We start from the raw sequence: 15,533 nt of genomic DNA, 5'->3' as shown, positions 1-15,533 counted from the left end.
GATTTAAAGGTGCCAAGAATATGGATAATTAATTTTTTTTTTTTAAAAAAGCGAAATAAAAACCGCAAATTGGTATATGAAGCGTTAAGTGCGGCCAATTGCTCAAAGGGTTTTTTCTTCCCATTTCCGGCTTTCTATTTTCCCTGCTGATTTGTTGTCGGCTTGTCGTTGGCTTTCTGTTGATTTTATCTTATGCTGCGTTCTTTTCAGCCTGCTTGTCCCCGGAGTGATCTTGGCGCGACGCTTAGCGTAGAGTTGCTGCAATTTCGGCACAGCATCGACGGACCGTTCACCCTAATTTTCCCTTTTTTTTATTTCCGTTTTTTCCCGTTACCCGCGTCCCGCACTTGGTGAAATTATTGCATTCCCCTGTCGTTCACACTCTGCAGTTTTTTTTTTTTTTTTCCTTTTTTTTTTCTTTGCGTGACGTTTGCCTTACACGCCGATATTTTTTTTTTAATTAAAAATATCACATTGTAGGAACGAGGGGGGCGCAACAAGACCGTGCGTGGACCAGCCTCATTATGCAGGCATGTCACCAGCAGCTGTTGTGTTGGTCTCCAGCGAACACAGAGGGGGAAGTCTCCCCTCCATCAGTTGCGGAATCACCAAACGGTGTTAGCAACATAAGTAAGGAGTACACGCGGATATAAGGGGAGTCTGCTACGTCTCCCCCCACTGTCATTGTCTACAAAGTTAAAGGAGCCTTCCTGGATAGTTTTTACACAGAGGTTGAGATGCCTAAGTGGGGAAAAACATGAGAAGAGCGGCACAAGAATAGAAATTCGGAATATACCAAAGCGGATTGAAGCGAAGCTCAGCGAAATAAAACCGTCCGGGTGTGGCCGACGCCCCAGACGAAGCGTCCAAACGGGGATATGTCACCTCACGTGAACCGTAACCTGCGAGCAGAAGGAGAACTCGTTTCGAAATGACAACACAGCAGTTACTGTAGAGGCGTGTTATTTGTGAGTTTTTCACCTTTCTGGGGGGGCGGGTTTCATCCTGAGATATCCTCCCATCTGTTATATTATCCGATCTATTTTTCCGCCTACTTCCTTTTTTTTTCCTTCCAATTTTGAACAAAATGGAGTCCCCAGTTACGTCGAATTCGCCCAGCAAAAGCTTAACCCTTGATAAGATCCAAGTTTTGAATTTGTTTAAGCTGTTTGATAATCTGCCCTTCGACCCAAAGAGCGAAAATGAGACATGGTGAGTGCATCGAGCGAAATTGCGTGAGCGTTATTTTTTGTCGCTAAGGAGGTAGTCCATGTGCATTTTGTTTTATTATTTTGTTCTATTATTTTTATTATATTATTTTTTTTTTCCCACCCCACCGCGCAGGTATATCGTGAACAAAGAATTCATAGACAGCCTGAAGAACTACGAAGAAGGGAAGGCCAGTCGGTACCAAACTCTGATCAACAACAAAATATTTGTGGAGGACGCCAGTAACGTTACCACCAGGACCAGGCTCCTAAAGGATTACGAAAATGGCAACGGAGTCAACTTCCTCCTCTATCCGGAGAAGGCCATAGAAGTGTTGGAAAAGCATTTTCACTTTAACCTAAAAATCCCCAGGGCGGTTTACCCCTATAAGGTTCCCAAGAGGGAGAGGATAATTTATAAGGTTGACATCCAGCCACTGAAAATTGTGGTGTACTCAAAAAACCCGAACGAGTTCAGCAGCCCGTCCAAGATGAAGATCGTCGTCCTGCGGAACGACACGGTGGAGGACGTCCTGAAGGAGGTAATATGCCCGCTTTAGCGGTGAACCAAAAGAACGGTCGACCAGAAGGGTGCCCAACGGGAAGAGTACCCCCGTTTGTACCCGCTTCACTACACACCTGCTTCTTTCCCCCACGCAGATCATCACCGACTTCAACCCGGCGTGCTTCAAGAAGAACCTATTCTACGCAGAAGAAATGAGCGGCAAGAGGGAGTACAACTGGGAGCGTCTGTACCTGCACGATTCGACGGAGTATCCCCTGAAGAAAAAGATCCACGAATATGACATCGATGAGAGGACCTGTTTGTTAATAACAAATGAGCGAGCGGACATAAAATGTCTGACGAATGAGAGTGACTATGGGTATACACGGCGGGAGGCGAGTTTTAGGAGGTCGGAGAAGGAGGAGGATTGTATGAGGGGCTACTCCAGTGGACGCACCGGAGGGTACGGTAGTACTACCCACGCCCAGGGATACACACACGGATATTCCCAAGAAAGCATGGTCAAGCAGATAGGCTATATATTCGAGCACGGGGGGGACCGAGGTTTGATCAACCTGGGGAATACCTGCTTCTTGAATTCCTCCCTGCAGTGCCTTGCGAAGATAAAAAAATTTTCCAATTATTTCCTAAGTGGAACGTTTTGGAATCACATAAACTACTCGAACCCAGTGGGTCAAAATGGACGACTAGCCAAAGCGTACTACGAAACGTTGCTTGAGCTTTGGAAGATAGGTAAGAGAAGCGAACCGTACGCACCAAAGGCATTAAAACAAGCCATAAGTGAAAAGAGGGATGAGTTCTACGGGTACCAACAACACGATTCACAAGAATTGTTAGCCTTCCTTTTGGATGGGCTCCATGAAGATTTGAACCTAATACAGAAGAAGCCCTACTACGAGGAAAAACTACAAGGAGGGTTAGACAAACTGGATATTGACGTAGCGGAAGCATCTTGGAATAGACACAAAGAAATTAACAACTCTATCATAGTGGACCTGTTCCAGGGACAGTACAGATCTCGCTTACAATGCCCCAAGTGTAAAAAAGTTAGCATAGCATTCGACCCGTTTATGTATTTGTCAGTCCCCTTACCTCCCAAAAAGAACCACCGCATTTGGTTTCACGTTATCCTAAATAGGGACGTACCAATTGGCATGAGATTTTCCTGCTCCTTCAGTGGTTCACAGGAGGTACTAAAATTGAAAATTTTCTTTCTCACGATAATAAAAAATTTAAAAGTGAAAAGGAAAAATATCCTACTTCATAATAAGTGTATAATAAAAAATAGCAAAGAGACTTCCCATGAGGGAAGAAGTAACCACGCCAATGTACCTATGTCCAGTAGCAGTGGTAGCAGCTGTGGTGGTGGGACGGGAGACACCACCAGCAGTAGTGCCTTCAATTTTCATTACAAATATTTGGATGACAAAAATGAATTCTACGAAGATAATGAGGACAACTGCACTAATGCGGATATTGCGAATTACGTGAGGGCTATAAAAAATAAAAGTAAAATAACAAGCACGTTGAAGGAACAAGATATCTCCACCGTCCATGAAAGCATCTGTGCCATGTGTAACATTCAATCTATTGAAGAATTAGACATTAATAATTTGAGCTTTCTTTCTACAAAATTTAAAAATCTTGCTTGTAATCAATTTTTTCAAGTCTTAAATAATTCTGATTTTGTTACCGAACCGCATACAAGAAATGGAAAAGGCATCAGCCACATTTTTGTTTTTATCCTCCCCAAGTTATATTCCCACCTGATCGATAAAAACATGGATGCCAATGTTGCTGATGAAAATTTGGAGGTGCTTACCAACTCCACCGTCACCACAAACAACACCAGTCTCAGGGATGAAGAGATGAACGTAAAGAACGAAACGAATAGTATTAATAATAATAATAGTACGGTTGAGAAGAAATCCTTGAAAGAGAAGAACAACCACTCTAGCAAGATTCTTAAAAAGAGGAAGGGTCTGCTCGGTTCCCCCAACAGTAATGGTAGCCCTATTCGCAAGGGAGAGAAAATGCACCCTTTCGGAGCCGAGGAGGACGAAGACGACGAGGTCACTTCGGGCACTGCACCCCCAGGGGGATTGAATGGTAACTCTGGCGGAAATGCTAACAGCAGCGGAGGAGAACCCTACGACGAAGCAATGGAAGAGTCAAACGATGTTAACACGCAGGAGAGTTGCTCAGAGGTAGCCCTACATGATTCCCCTGGAATGAACAGAAGCAGAACGAACTGCGAGCAACACATATCCTACAATGAACTCCTTAGAGATCGAATTATGTTTACCCAAGATGTATACAACCTGCACGACAAGTACTTCTCCCTCCTAATTGTACCCCTATGCAAAGATGAGCAGCTTTTTTACAAAATGAAAAATAATGACTTGCCCCTCCTGTTTAATGTCCCTTTCAATTTTACCCTCAATGACCTGTACGGCAAGGTAGAAAATGCCTACCGGAAGGGACCTGCGGGGAGTACGGTACCCAGGGGAACTACCAACACTTCCAATAGGAACAGTAATCAAGCAGACTACAACAATCCTTATGGAGAACTCTACGCACATAACGGTAATGCAAAAATTGGAGGAGAGGAGGAAAGTGCAAAGAAGGATAGCATGTCCAGTAGCGACGTGGCGAATAAGGCCGTCACAAGTGAGTACGACCGGCTGTTGGAGGAACAGGGAGACCCAAGGGATGTTCACGGGGGGGACAACTGTGTCAGCAAGTTCACTCTGCATCTGCCCTGCTACAACCTGAAGGAGGAGTGGACGCCCAAGGATAACCTCGGGCTCGAGCTCAAAAGAGACGAAACCTACCTCTCAGATTACATAAAAAATTCAGAAGAAAAGCGACTCATAATTATACACCTTAACAGCGTGGACATAGATTATGAGTTGTCCCTGGACATAAAAACCATCACCTTTGTGGACTTGGAGGAACGATACGGCATTGATACCTGTTTGAAATTATTCTCAGAGGAGGAGCACCTGGACGAGAATAACACCTGGTACTGTGGTAATTGCAAGCTCCACGTACAAGCTTATAAAAAGCTGGACCTTTTCCGAATGCCAATTATCCTCATTCTACACTTAAAAAGATTTAACAACACGAATAGGTGGCTGAGGACAAAGATTGATTCCTATGTCTACTACCCTCATAAAGAAAATGAGTACTTAAATATGACCCCCTACATCCTGGAGGACGGTTTAAAACACATGACAAAAATGGATCCTCATTACTCTCCTTTGTATGAGCTAATTGGGGTTAACTGCCACACGGGTGGTCTCTGTGGGGGCCACTACTTCGCCTACGTCAAGCTCAATGGCCAGTGGTACAACTTCAATGATACCTTCGTAACCATCATTGAGGAATCGCAGGTTAATACGAAAAATGCCTACCTGCTGTTTTACCAGCTGCATACTCACAAGAACGAGACCTTCACGGGCGTGGCGGAGCAGAGGAACTTGGCCGAGGAGGAGGCCATTCGTATGGCCAACGCGAGTTACTACAATTAGGCGGTAAAGCGGCCAAGTGGAGTCATTCATCCCATTTGTGAGCTCACGAACGGAGACAACCGCCTCACTTCAGCAACGTAGCGCCACCTCCCCAAGTGTGTGAAGACCCTTTTTTAAAATTTTGAATTTCCGCACGAGAGGAAACCCGAATGATAAACCAGAGTAGGGGCATCCCCTATTTTTGACACTGCTGACAAGGGTCTTCCAATGCCCCCTTAATGTGGGACCACCTTCCCTTGCGTTTCCTTCCGCAGTGTTCCCCTCCCTGCGTTCGCCGCTTCTCCTTTTAATTAAACACTTTCTACATTCACCAAATAGGGGTTGCCGGTCCATTTCATTGGCACTCTGTAAAGTGCTCCCCGCAGGGAATTCACCCCCGACTGCCCGAACCAATCTTGTATCATTTTCAACCATTTGCCGCGTCAGTTTTGCACCACACGCATTAACCCTACTTTAAATTAATTGTTTGCACGTAACAAGAAAAAAAAAAAAAAAAAAAAAAGAAGAAGCGTCTCTAATTTCTCCGTTCCTGTTGGCCGTTTTCACCTTACTTATGTCTTATGTATGTAGGCGGGTATTAACGCCGCCGAACTTTACCGCTTTTTTTTTTTTTTTTTTAACGCATCCCGCATATCGCTTCACTTTTTTAAAGAGAATGACCCCACGCTGTGCACCTTCATATTTAATCCCCATTTCATTTTTTTTCTTTTTTTTTTCACTCCTTTTTGTTCCAACCCCTCATGTGTTAAAATCAACTCAGTTTGTCAAGGTAGCCATTTTGCACTTTGGTTCCTTAAGTTGGGAAACCCCCCAGTAGGCAATCAATCAATCGTATAGGAGCGTTTTTCCCCTTGCAGCTGGCATGGGTGGATGCCTTTACAGTACGTCCGCTTATACGCTGTGTCACCGTTCGTGCGAAATTGTACCAAGGCGTCATCCCACGTTGGAGCTCCACACAGGGTTATTCCCGCGTATTTCTCTGTACGGAATGCACATATGAAACAAATGCACATAGAAACAAATGCACATATGGAACAAATACACATGTTCTCCGTTTTGTGTGCCTTAGATATTGCACTTATCCAGGTGACTTTATGCTACGGATGAATAATTAATAATATGACATTTAGAGTGTTTTTTTTCTCAAAAATGTTTCAGATTCCATTTATATAAAGATATGTTTCACAAAAGAAATGTATTCAGTATAACATAGTTTAGGGTTTTTATCTGCTATCATGTCAAATTTTATTTTCTTTATTAAGAAATAAATCAGGGCTAATATGGAAGCTGCACCTAAGATTTGGGCTACTAATACATGGAATGTACCATATACAATTAATAAGGAAGGATATGTTGTGAAAGCTTCTGTTGCATATGCTATTGCTGGCACTATTGTTACTATCAATTTAATTAGGACAGGGGAAAATATAAAAAGCCCATATCTTCTGAGCACTTTTTTTATAAACAGCTTTTTAGTCATATTCGGATCCTTTTTAAGGTTATATAAATATGATAAATACTTGAATGTTTTCTTCTCACCATATTTGTCTATTTTTTTCAAAAGTTCCAAAATACGAGTTTTAATTTTTTTTTTTTTTGTGGATTGTATATTGCTACTTGAAGCAGAATGTTCTTTCAAGGTTTTACTTGTTGATTTCGTTCCATTATTATTACATTTTTCTTCACTACTTGAATCAGAACCAGAAGGCACTTGTTCATGCTCTGCTGTTTTCGACTTTTCTTCTGGATTATTGGTTAGTAGACGTTTATTTATTGAGTTTGCAGCATGGACCAATGTGCACTGCATCCCCCGGGGATTATCATGATTACACTGAAAAAGAAAAAATGGATATTTATATTATGAGCAATAGTGCTATTCATTTAAATGTAGAGGTGCAATTTTATTGTTAAAACTAAACTAAGCACAACATAGAAGAAATAAATATTTAATATTTTTTTATATTATACCACGTCATTGTAACACCGGCGTCTTATAATGAAAATGATGTATATACAAATTTTGATAATAATGAGAAATTTATTTTTTTTCATTTATATGGGGTTGTTTTGTTCCTTTGTAATAATTCCATCTCCTTTGACAAAAGAGAAAGTCATCCATATTTTTTCTGTTATACAATCATTAGAAAAATGGATTCTTTGAATTCATTATTTTTTTTTTGATATCTTCATTCTTTCCTAATTTTTGTACATTTTAAATACATGAGAAACATTGTATATAAGTAGAATGAATCATTTCAAATGATAAGCATTAGATATAAAAAAAATAGTAGGTTATTTAGTGTTCTGCATAATATGTCATTATTATGTATAAAAATACGTTTGTCAAAAAAAAAAAAGTCTTTATTATATGGGTTCATGAGAAATAATCATACTTCACTATTAATTTTTTTTTTTACTATGGTACAGATTAATTACAACTTTTTTAAACTATGCACTTTTAATATGGGCTATCGCGAAGTGCATAATATTAAATTACGTTGATATAGGAATGTTTAACACTTCAAGAATAATTCTTGCGGGGAGAAGGAAGCGGCTTCCCCCTTTTTTTTTCTTTCGGATTTTTCTCATATACACTATATATTCGTTGTAAAAAAAAGAAACGTCCTTCTTTTGCTTTAATGGCAATATTTTCGCTTTTTTTCTTTTTTTATTTGATTTTTCCTTATGTGCTGCTCATGCTAGAAAGAAGCAACGTTTTTTTTTTTTTTCATGGCGAACTTTTCGTTTTTCTTTTTTCTACTCTTTTTTTTTTGCTTTTTTTCTTCCTCCCAAAAAATTCTTCATTCCTCTTTTTTTTCTTTGTTCTTTTTTTTGTTCTTTTTTTTCTCCTCTTTTTCGTTTGCTTCCTTTTTTTCCTTAAAAAAAAAAAAACCATCCTTTAATGAAGCTAAATACCAGGCCATATTGCTGCTACATAACCTAGAAAAAAACCTGTTCCAATACCCTTAACCCTAATCTCACACCCCTAACAACCTTTCCTTCCACCCACCTAACAACGCACCTACCACCCAACCACCTAACAACGCACCTACCACCTAACAACCCACTTACCACGTAACAACCCACTTACCACCTAACAACCCACTTACCACCTAACAACCCACTTACCACCTAACAACCCACTTACCACCTAACAACCCACTTACCACCAACCATCTAATAATCTTCCACCAACCACCTAACAACCCACTTACCACCAACCATCTAATAATCTTCCACCAACCATCTAATAATCTTCCACCAACCACCTAACAACCCACCTACAACCCTACCACTTAGCAACCTTCCTTCCACCCTACCACCCCTAACAACCCACCTTCCACCTGCCACCACCCTAACACAACCTTCCTCGCTACCACTCCTAACACCCAAATCTGCACCCCGCTGCACACCTTCCTCCCTTCCTTCAATTTTTTTTTTTTTTTTTTCTTCTTTTTTTCTTTTAAATACATGAATATTATTTTTTTTAAGGAAGGGTAAGTACTGCTTTCCCTTCTTTCTTCTTCAATTTTACGTATAATATGGGCCGAAAAAAATTAGCAAAGGAAAGGAACAAAGGGAAGGAAAAGTGTCATTTTGCTACATTCCGTTTCCGCACTGTATGAACCCTATGATTATTTATACTCCTCCCTCCCCCTTCAGGAGGGGGCGGGGAGGGACACACTGTTCTAATGTTACATACAACGGTGCACTACATACGGTACACTACACATGCGATGTATTACATACGATGGTAAGCTATATTCCTGTGCTGATCTATATTATTTGTTCGCTGATTTTTATCTAGATGATGATGATGTAGTGTATGGGATGGAATATTCGGACGAATTGGTTCCTGCTGTTAAATTTGTTCTTGAATATTCTGTAGAAGTGACATCGTAGTCGTCATCATCAAACCCATAATATTCTCTCCTAAGGGACCTTTTTTTTCTGTTGTTCCTAGAGCGCTTATGCTTCTGAAAGAAAAGGTGTGATTTATACCAAAAAAAAAAAAATGAAAAAGAGGTGTTATGGTGTTATTGTGGTGTTAGAAGGGAAGGTTGTTAGGTGGTATATGGATTGATAGGTGTGGAAGGTTGTTAGGAGGGTGGTAGGTGGGTTGTTAGGAGGGTGGTAGGTGGGTTGTTAGGAGGGTGGTAGGTGGGTTGTTAGGAGGGTGGTAGGTGGGTTGTTAGGAGGGTGGTAGGTGGGTTGTTAGGAGGGTGGTAGGTGGGTTGTTAGGAGGGTGGTAGGTGGGTTGTTAGGAGGGTGGTAGGTGGGTTGTTAGGAGGGTGGTAGGTGGGTTGTTAGGAGGGTGGTAGGTGGGTTGTTAGGAGGGTGGTAGGTGGGTTGTTAGGAGGGTGGTAGGTGGGTTGTTAGGAGGGTGGTAGGTGGGTTGTTAGGAGGGTGGTAGGTGGGTTGTTAGGAGGGTGGTAGGTGGGTTGTTAGGAGGGTGGTAGGTGGGTTGTTAGGAGGGTGGTAGGTGGGTTGTTAGGAGGGTGGTAGGTGGGTTGTTAGGAGGGTGGTAGGTGGGTTGTTAGGAGGGTGGTAGGTGGGTTGTTAGGAGGGTGGTAGGTGGGTTGTTAGGAGGGTGGTAGGTGGGTTGTTAGGAGGGTGGTAGGTGGGTTGTTAGGAGGGTGGTAGGTGGGTTGTTAGGAGGGTGGTAGGTGGGTTGTTAGGAGGGTGGTAGGTGGGTTGTTAGGAGGGTATTGTGATTGTTTTTTTTTGTGTTTTTACCTTGTAAAGGAAGAAAGCGGACAAAGCTGCTGGTAGGGCCAATGCTCCTGCAAGAGCAGGAATGGCTGTCGTAGGAACAGACAGAGCAGAAGCTAGGGTGGCAGCAATTCCTTCACCATTGGGATAGTATCCAGCTACTGGTGATGCTTGTGCTAGTGCTTGTGGTTGTGATGGATTAGATCCCCGTATTTTTTTTTGAACTTCCTTCTCTAAATTCTTTATTGCCGAATCTATGTCTCTACTCTCATTTGTGGCTGGCGCAAGTGCTGCTTCAAATTCGTCCGGTGATAAGGTGTACATAGAATCATCATTATTTGTTAGTATTTCCAATGGATCCAAGTTATTATTTTTTTCCAGTCCTAAGAACTTTGCCATACATTCCAAGTTCTTATTGAACTGCTCCTTTTGAATCTGCTCCTGTTTTTCCTTCTTACAATACTTTTCACTCACCGCCATCACACTTCCTATTCTTCTAATTGCACCTCCTCCATTTTCTTGCGCCCTTGCCTTCGCCCTATCTTCTTCAGCCCATTTTCTAATTTTACCCGCAACAATTGCTTTACCGATAATTAAATCCGTGGTGGTAATGTTTTTACATCTATCACACGTTGCACCCATACTTTTATATTTTTCTTTTACTTGGCCCATTTCATTCTCTGAGTCCCTAATAATATGTTCGAACCTACAATGATCTCGGTAAACCTCGAATGCCGTGAGGGCGCCGATGACACACCTTCTATACGATTCTGCTTCACCAATTATCTGCTCAACAGTTCCGCTTCCTAAAGGTTTCTGCGTGCTGTGCGGCTGTATTCCATTCATGAAGTACAATATTTCTGCCATACCTTTACACATTTCTTTCATATCATTTTCCTGCGTTTTATCGTTATTCTCCTGAGTCCACGTGACTCCACCACAGAATGTACATACTTCTTTCCCTCCCACTGGAGTCAACCTTTTGACCAAAGCATCATATGTTCCTTTGAAATCAGCCCATAATTTCTCCTACAAAAGGTATATAAAGAGGTTAGACATACATAAGAATGAATACATAAGGAATTACTGCAATGTGTACCACATCTTTATACCAATGGTTACTGTGCGGTGAAACACATATATATTTATATATATTTGCCCTCTTTAGCTATGCTCCTTTTTTCTTTATATTTCCTTACGTGAACCTTCCCCTTCTCAAGTTTCCCAGGATTATTTTTTAACCAATCCTCTAGCCATTTCTTCCACATTTTTCCGTCAGAATCTGCCATGATGCTACGTTTACATTACAACATACTTCTCTTCCTTTAATTTTCGTTCTTTCTTCTCTTCTTTACACCTTAAACCTTCCTTCCTTACACTTTTTCTTTAAACTTTTTTTTCGTTTTTTAAACATTCCTTCTTTACACTTTTAATCCTTCCTTCTTAAACTTCCTTCTTTACAACTTAAACCTCCTCTTCTTTACACCCTTAAACCTTCCTTTTCTTTACACAGTTTCGTCTTCTTTTTTTCTTCCTTAAACCTTCCTTCTTTTTTCTTTCTTTGTAACACTATTTATTCAATGAATGAAAATCAACCATGGAATATTCATTCAAAGGAAAAAACAAAATCGTTTTCCTATTTAGGTAATAATAATACATCATTAACTACTACGCACGTATTGCGTACACAGAACCTACACATTTTCCTTCTTTACTTTCTTTTTCCTCAATTCCCTTTCTCTTTTTTTTTTTCCTTTTTTTTTTTTTTATTATTTTTCTTCCTCTTTCTTCTTTTAATACACCTTACTCGTGTGCACCCCCCTAAACAACTAAGTAGCAGGCCACATTGTTGAACCTAAACCATGAACCTACTTTCACACGCTGAACCTCAATCCCCCTCACACCAAACCCCCACAATCACCTGCCACAATTACACCACACTTAACCCCTCACTCACTATCATTTTTTTCATTCCTTTTCCTTCATTCTCATTCCTTCCACACATTTCCCTTCACTTCATACACTTCCTCCCGCCTTCTTTCTTCCTTCTCTCCTTTTCTTTACACCTTTTCTTCTTTTTCCTTCTTCCTTAAACCTTCCTTTTTTTCCTTCCTATTCCTTTTTTATTTATTATTTCCCTTCTTCCTTTTCTTTTCTTTTCTTTTCTTTTCATTATACCTCCCCTTATATCTTCATACCCTTTCTCCCATAGGTACACATTACTGCACACTTCCCCCAACATTCTTCATTCCTTCTTTTTTTGTTTTTATCTTCTTTTTTTTTATTTTCTTTTTTTTTATTTTCTTTTTTTCTTCCTTCCTTTTTCTTTTTTCCTTCTTTTTCTTCTTTTGTTCTCCTTTTTCTTTTTTTTCACTTCTTTCTTTTAACAGTATAAGAAACGAAAAGAAAAAAAGAAAAGAGAAGGAAGAAAAAAGAAAAAAAGAAGAAGAAGAAAGGAAGGGTAGAAACATATGTATCACCCATGCATTTTTTCTGCGTATGTATAAACGTGCATCTTGAATGTGCAGTTTGAACAACAGAAATGATGAATATATATTTTTATTTTTTTTTTCCCCGTCCTTTTAAAAAATATTATAAAAGGATATATTAGTGTATGTATATATACATATATATATATAAATATGGACATATACATATATGTAGTTATATATATCTATGTATATGTGTGTATTGTATATACCATTCTAATGTTCTATATATATAATCTACATTAGTAAATATAGTTATTACACTGTACAGGAAATATGCAACAGTCGTTGCAATTCCCACACTACCTAGTGTACCCAATATAGCAGCAGCAGGGGCGGTGGAGGTGTTGTTGTTGTTGGTTGGACAATCTGAGGTGTATTTTAATTTGCACTTTAATTGTGATGGTGATAGAATGGAGGTGGTGCCACGACCTAACAACCTTTCTTCCACCTACCACCTAACAACCCACATTCCACCTAACAACCCACATTCCACCTAACAACCTTCTTTCCACCCTACCACCCCTAACAACCCACCTACCACCAACCATCTAATAATCTTCCACCAACCATCTAATAATCTTCCACCAACCATCTAATAATCTTCCACCAACCATCTAATAATCTTCCACCAACCACCTAACAACCCACCTACAACCCTACCACTTAGCAACCTTCCTTCCACCCTACCACCCACTTAACAACCTTACTTCCAACCTACCACCCCTAACAACCCTTCCCTTCATCTACAACCTAACAACCTTCCTTTCCTTCCACCCTTAACACCATCCTTCCACCTACCACCAACCACCCATCTAACAAGCTTCCTTCCAACTACCAACCCTAACACAACCTTCCCTTCCATCTACCACCCCTAACACAAACTTCCCTTCCACCTACCACCACCCTAACAAACCTTCCTTCCACCAGCCATCCCTAAATAACCTTCCTTGCTACCACTCCTAACAACCCACCTTCCACCTCGTCCACCACCAAGGAGACCATGAGCACCATCATCACCATCAACATCGCCAACAAAACTAGTTGTTCCTGCCTCAGTTGTTAGAAAGATTGACAACCTTCCTGACCTCCTTACCCCATATCTTCCTACCATTCCTGTGTTCCTTGGTCTTTCTGCTATGAGTTATCTCCTCTGGAAGGTAAAAAGAACATTAATATAGAAGAACACATTTTAACAAAAGAAAGAAAAAAAAAAGAAGGAAAGGAAAGGAAAAGAAAAGAAAAGAAACATTACCTTCCTAAGTTGAAGGAAGGTATTTCCCTGAAGAGGGGGGAGGAAAGGAATGGAAGAACATTCCCTCTCCCTTCAGAAGGAAAAGGAACATTACCTTCTTGGGGGGGAACGGTACACTCTTAGGGGAAGAAACAACATCACCTTCCTAAGGGAAGAAAAGGAAGGTGTATGATCCTGAAGGGAAGGAGAGGGAACAACAATTCCTTCTCCTTCAAAAGAAAGGGAAAGAAGGGAAGGAACAGCTTCCTTCCTGAAAGAAAAGAAAGGAAGAAAAGGAATGGAACATTACCTTCCTGAAAGAAGAACGGGAAAGAACAACTTTCCTAATGGGAAGAAAAGGAAAGGGAACAACCTTCCCTGAAAGAAAGGAAGGGAAAGGAAGGAATGGAAACAACATTCCTGACCTTTCAGAAGGAAGGGAACAACCTTCCTATAGGGGGAGGGGAAGAAATAAACCTTCCTAAGAGAAAGGAAGAAACAACTTCCTTCCTCCTTAAGAGGGGAAGGAACAACATTCCCTCCTTGAGGAAGGTACGGAACAATACTTTCCCTGAAGCAAGAGAACATTACTTTCCTAAGGAGGAAATGAAAAAAGATACTTTCCTGAAGAAGGGAGAGAGCAATTCCACCTTAGGGGAAGTTGTTCCTTTCCTTCAGGGAAGCATGCAACCCATTTATATAATGTTCTTTTCCTCCCTTTATTCTAAATTAGAGAAGGTTCGTTATTATACTTTACATTAATTATAAATTCCATTCTTTAGTTAAGTAGCACATTATTTAAGGTGAAAATTCTCTTTCATTAAAAAACAGAAAAAAAAAAAAGGGGGGTTTCACACTTACAACTTGCACACTTACAACTTATAATTTCCAACATTTATGATTTTGATTTGGATTTGTATTTGGACTAGGATTTTGTATTTGTATTTGGATTTTGGTTTTTATTTGTATTTTTTTGGATTAAACTTTGATTTTTTGATTATGATCTTGATTCTTTTGATTACAACTTTGATTACAACTTTGACCTTTTGATATTCTTTTTCCATGCTATATAATAATAAAATGCTAATAAAGCAATTAATAGGGCGACTAATAGGAAGAGCCCCACAGGTATGAGAGTTACGAGTTCCATTTTTTAAGGTGTCCGAATAACCGAAGGTGGTGGAAGTAACAGCTACCTTCAGTTTGGGGAACTTTTATGGCAGGGTAAACCAAAACTTGAAAAATATATAGCTAGAAAATAAAGGCTCAGCATCACTAATATAACAAATAACAAGGTCCAATGTCTATTTTTACGGCACGTTAATTTTTTCCATAATATTTGGAGGTGGTCCTTTAAGGTGTTATTTTTCTCCTTTAGGGTGTTATTTTTTTTTATTATTCCTCTTCCTTCTTCTTCTATAAGGTAAATTACGTGAACTTATTCCTAAATTTGATTTTTTATGTGGTTTATTTGGAATAGCAGTGTTCCTAAGGGGGTCTTTATAACTTTTATAATAAAATGGGCTATGTTCTTGTGTTTCTATACTACTTGTACTTGTTAATGATGCTCCTGTAGAGCTTGCATCTGACGAATCACATTGGGCGCTTGTTGTTGTACTTTTTCCCTATGGGGTTGCGTGCACCATGACTTAACATAAGTAAAAAAAAAAGGGGTAAATGGAATGTGTTCATTTAGAATTTATATAATGCGCAATTTTTACAATAAAAAAAGTGAAAATTTCCCTTTTTCAGCAGAAAAAAAAAAAAAAATTTTAATCATAATGAATGTGCGTCAAATTTTAAAAAAAATGTAACAGTAGCTCCTATCTT

General features: G+C 39.9%; 2 protein-coding genes across 2 annotated transcripts; one reads left to right on the top strand and one right to left on the bottom strand.

The window, feature by feature from the left end:
- Positions 1-1,087: 1,087 nt before the first annotated feature.
- PCOAH_00029970 (Ubiquitin carboxyl-terminal hydrolase 2) lies at positions 1,088-5,267 on the top strand (the record flags this gene model as incomplete). The annotated part of the gene is made up of 3 exons (XM_020059799.1): positions 1,088-1,212; positions 1,345-1,750; positions 1,869-5,267. The coding sequence occupies 3 exons, from the start codon at positions 1,088-1,090 to the stop codon at positions 5,265-5,267; spliced, it is 3,930 nt and encodes a 1,309-aa protein (XP_019915479.1).
- A 1,165-nt stretch (positions 5,268-6,432) lies between these two features.
- On the bottom strand, positions 6,433-7,319 carry PCOAH_00029960 (Uncharacterized protein; the record flags this gene model as incomplete). The annotated part of the gene is made up of 2 exons (XM_020059798.1): positions 6,433-7,098; positions 7,236-7,319. 2 exons carry the CDS (start codon positions 7,317-7,319, stop codon positions 6,433-6,435), a joined length of 750 nt encoding a protein of 249 aa, XP_019915375.1.
- Positions 7,320-15,533: the final 8,214 nt, after the last annotated feature.

This window comes from Plasmodium coatneyi, chromosome 10 (assembly GCF_001680005.1).
Source record: "Plasmodium coatneyi strain Hackeri chromosome 10, complete sequence".
NCBI lineage: Eukaryota > Apicomplexa > Aconoidasida > Haemosporida > Plasmodiidae > Plasmodium > Plasmodium coatneyi.
This window is presented reverse-complemented; position numbering and strand designations above follow the sequence as displayed.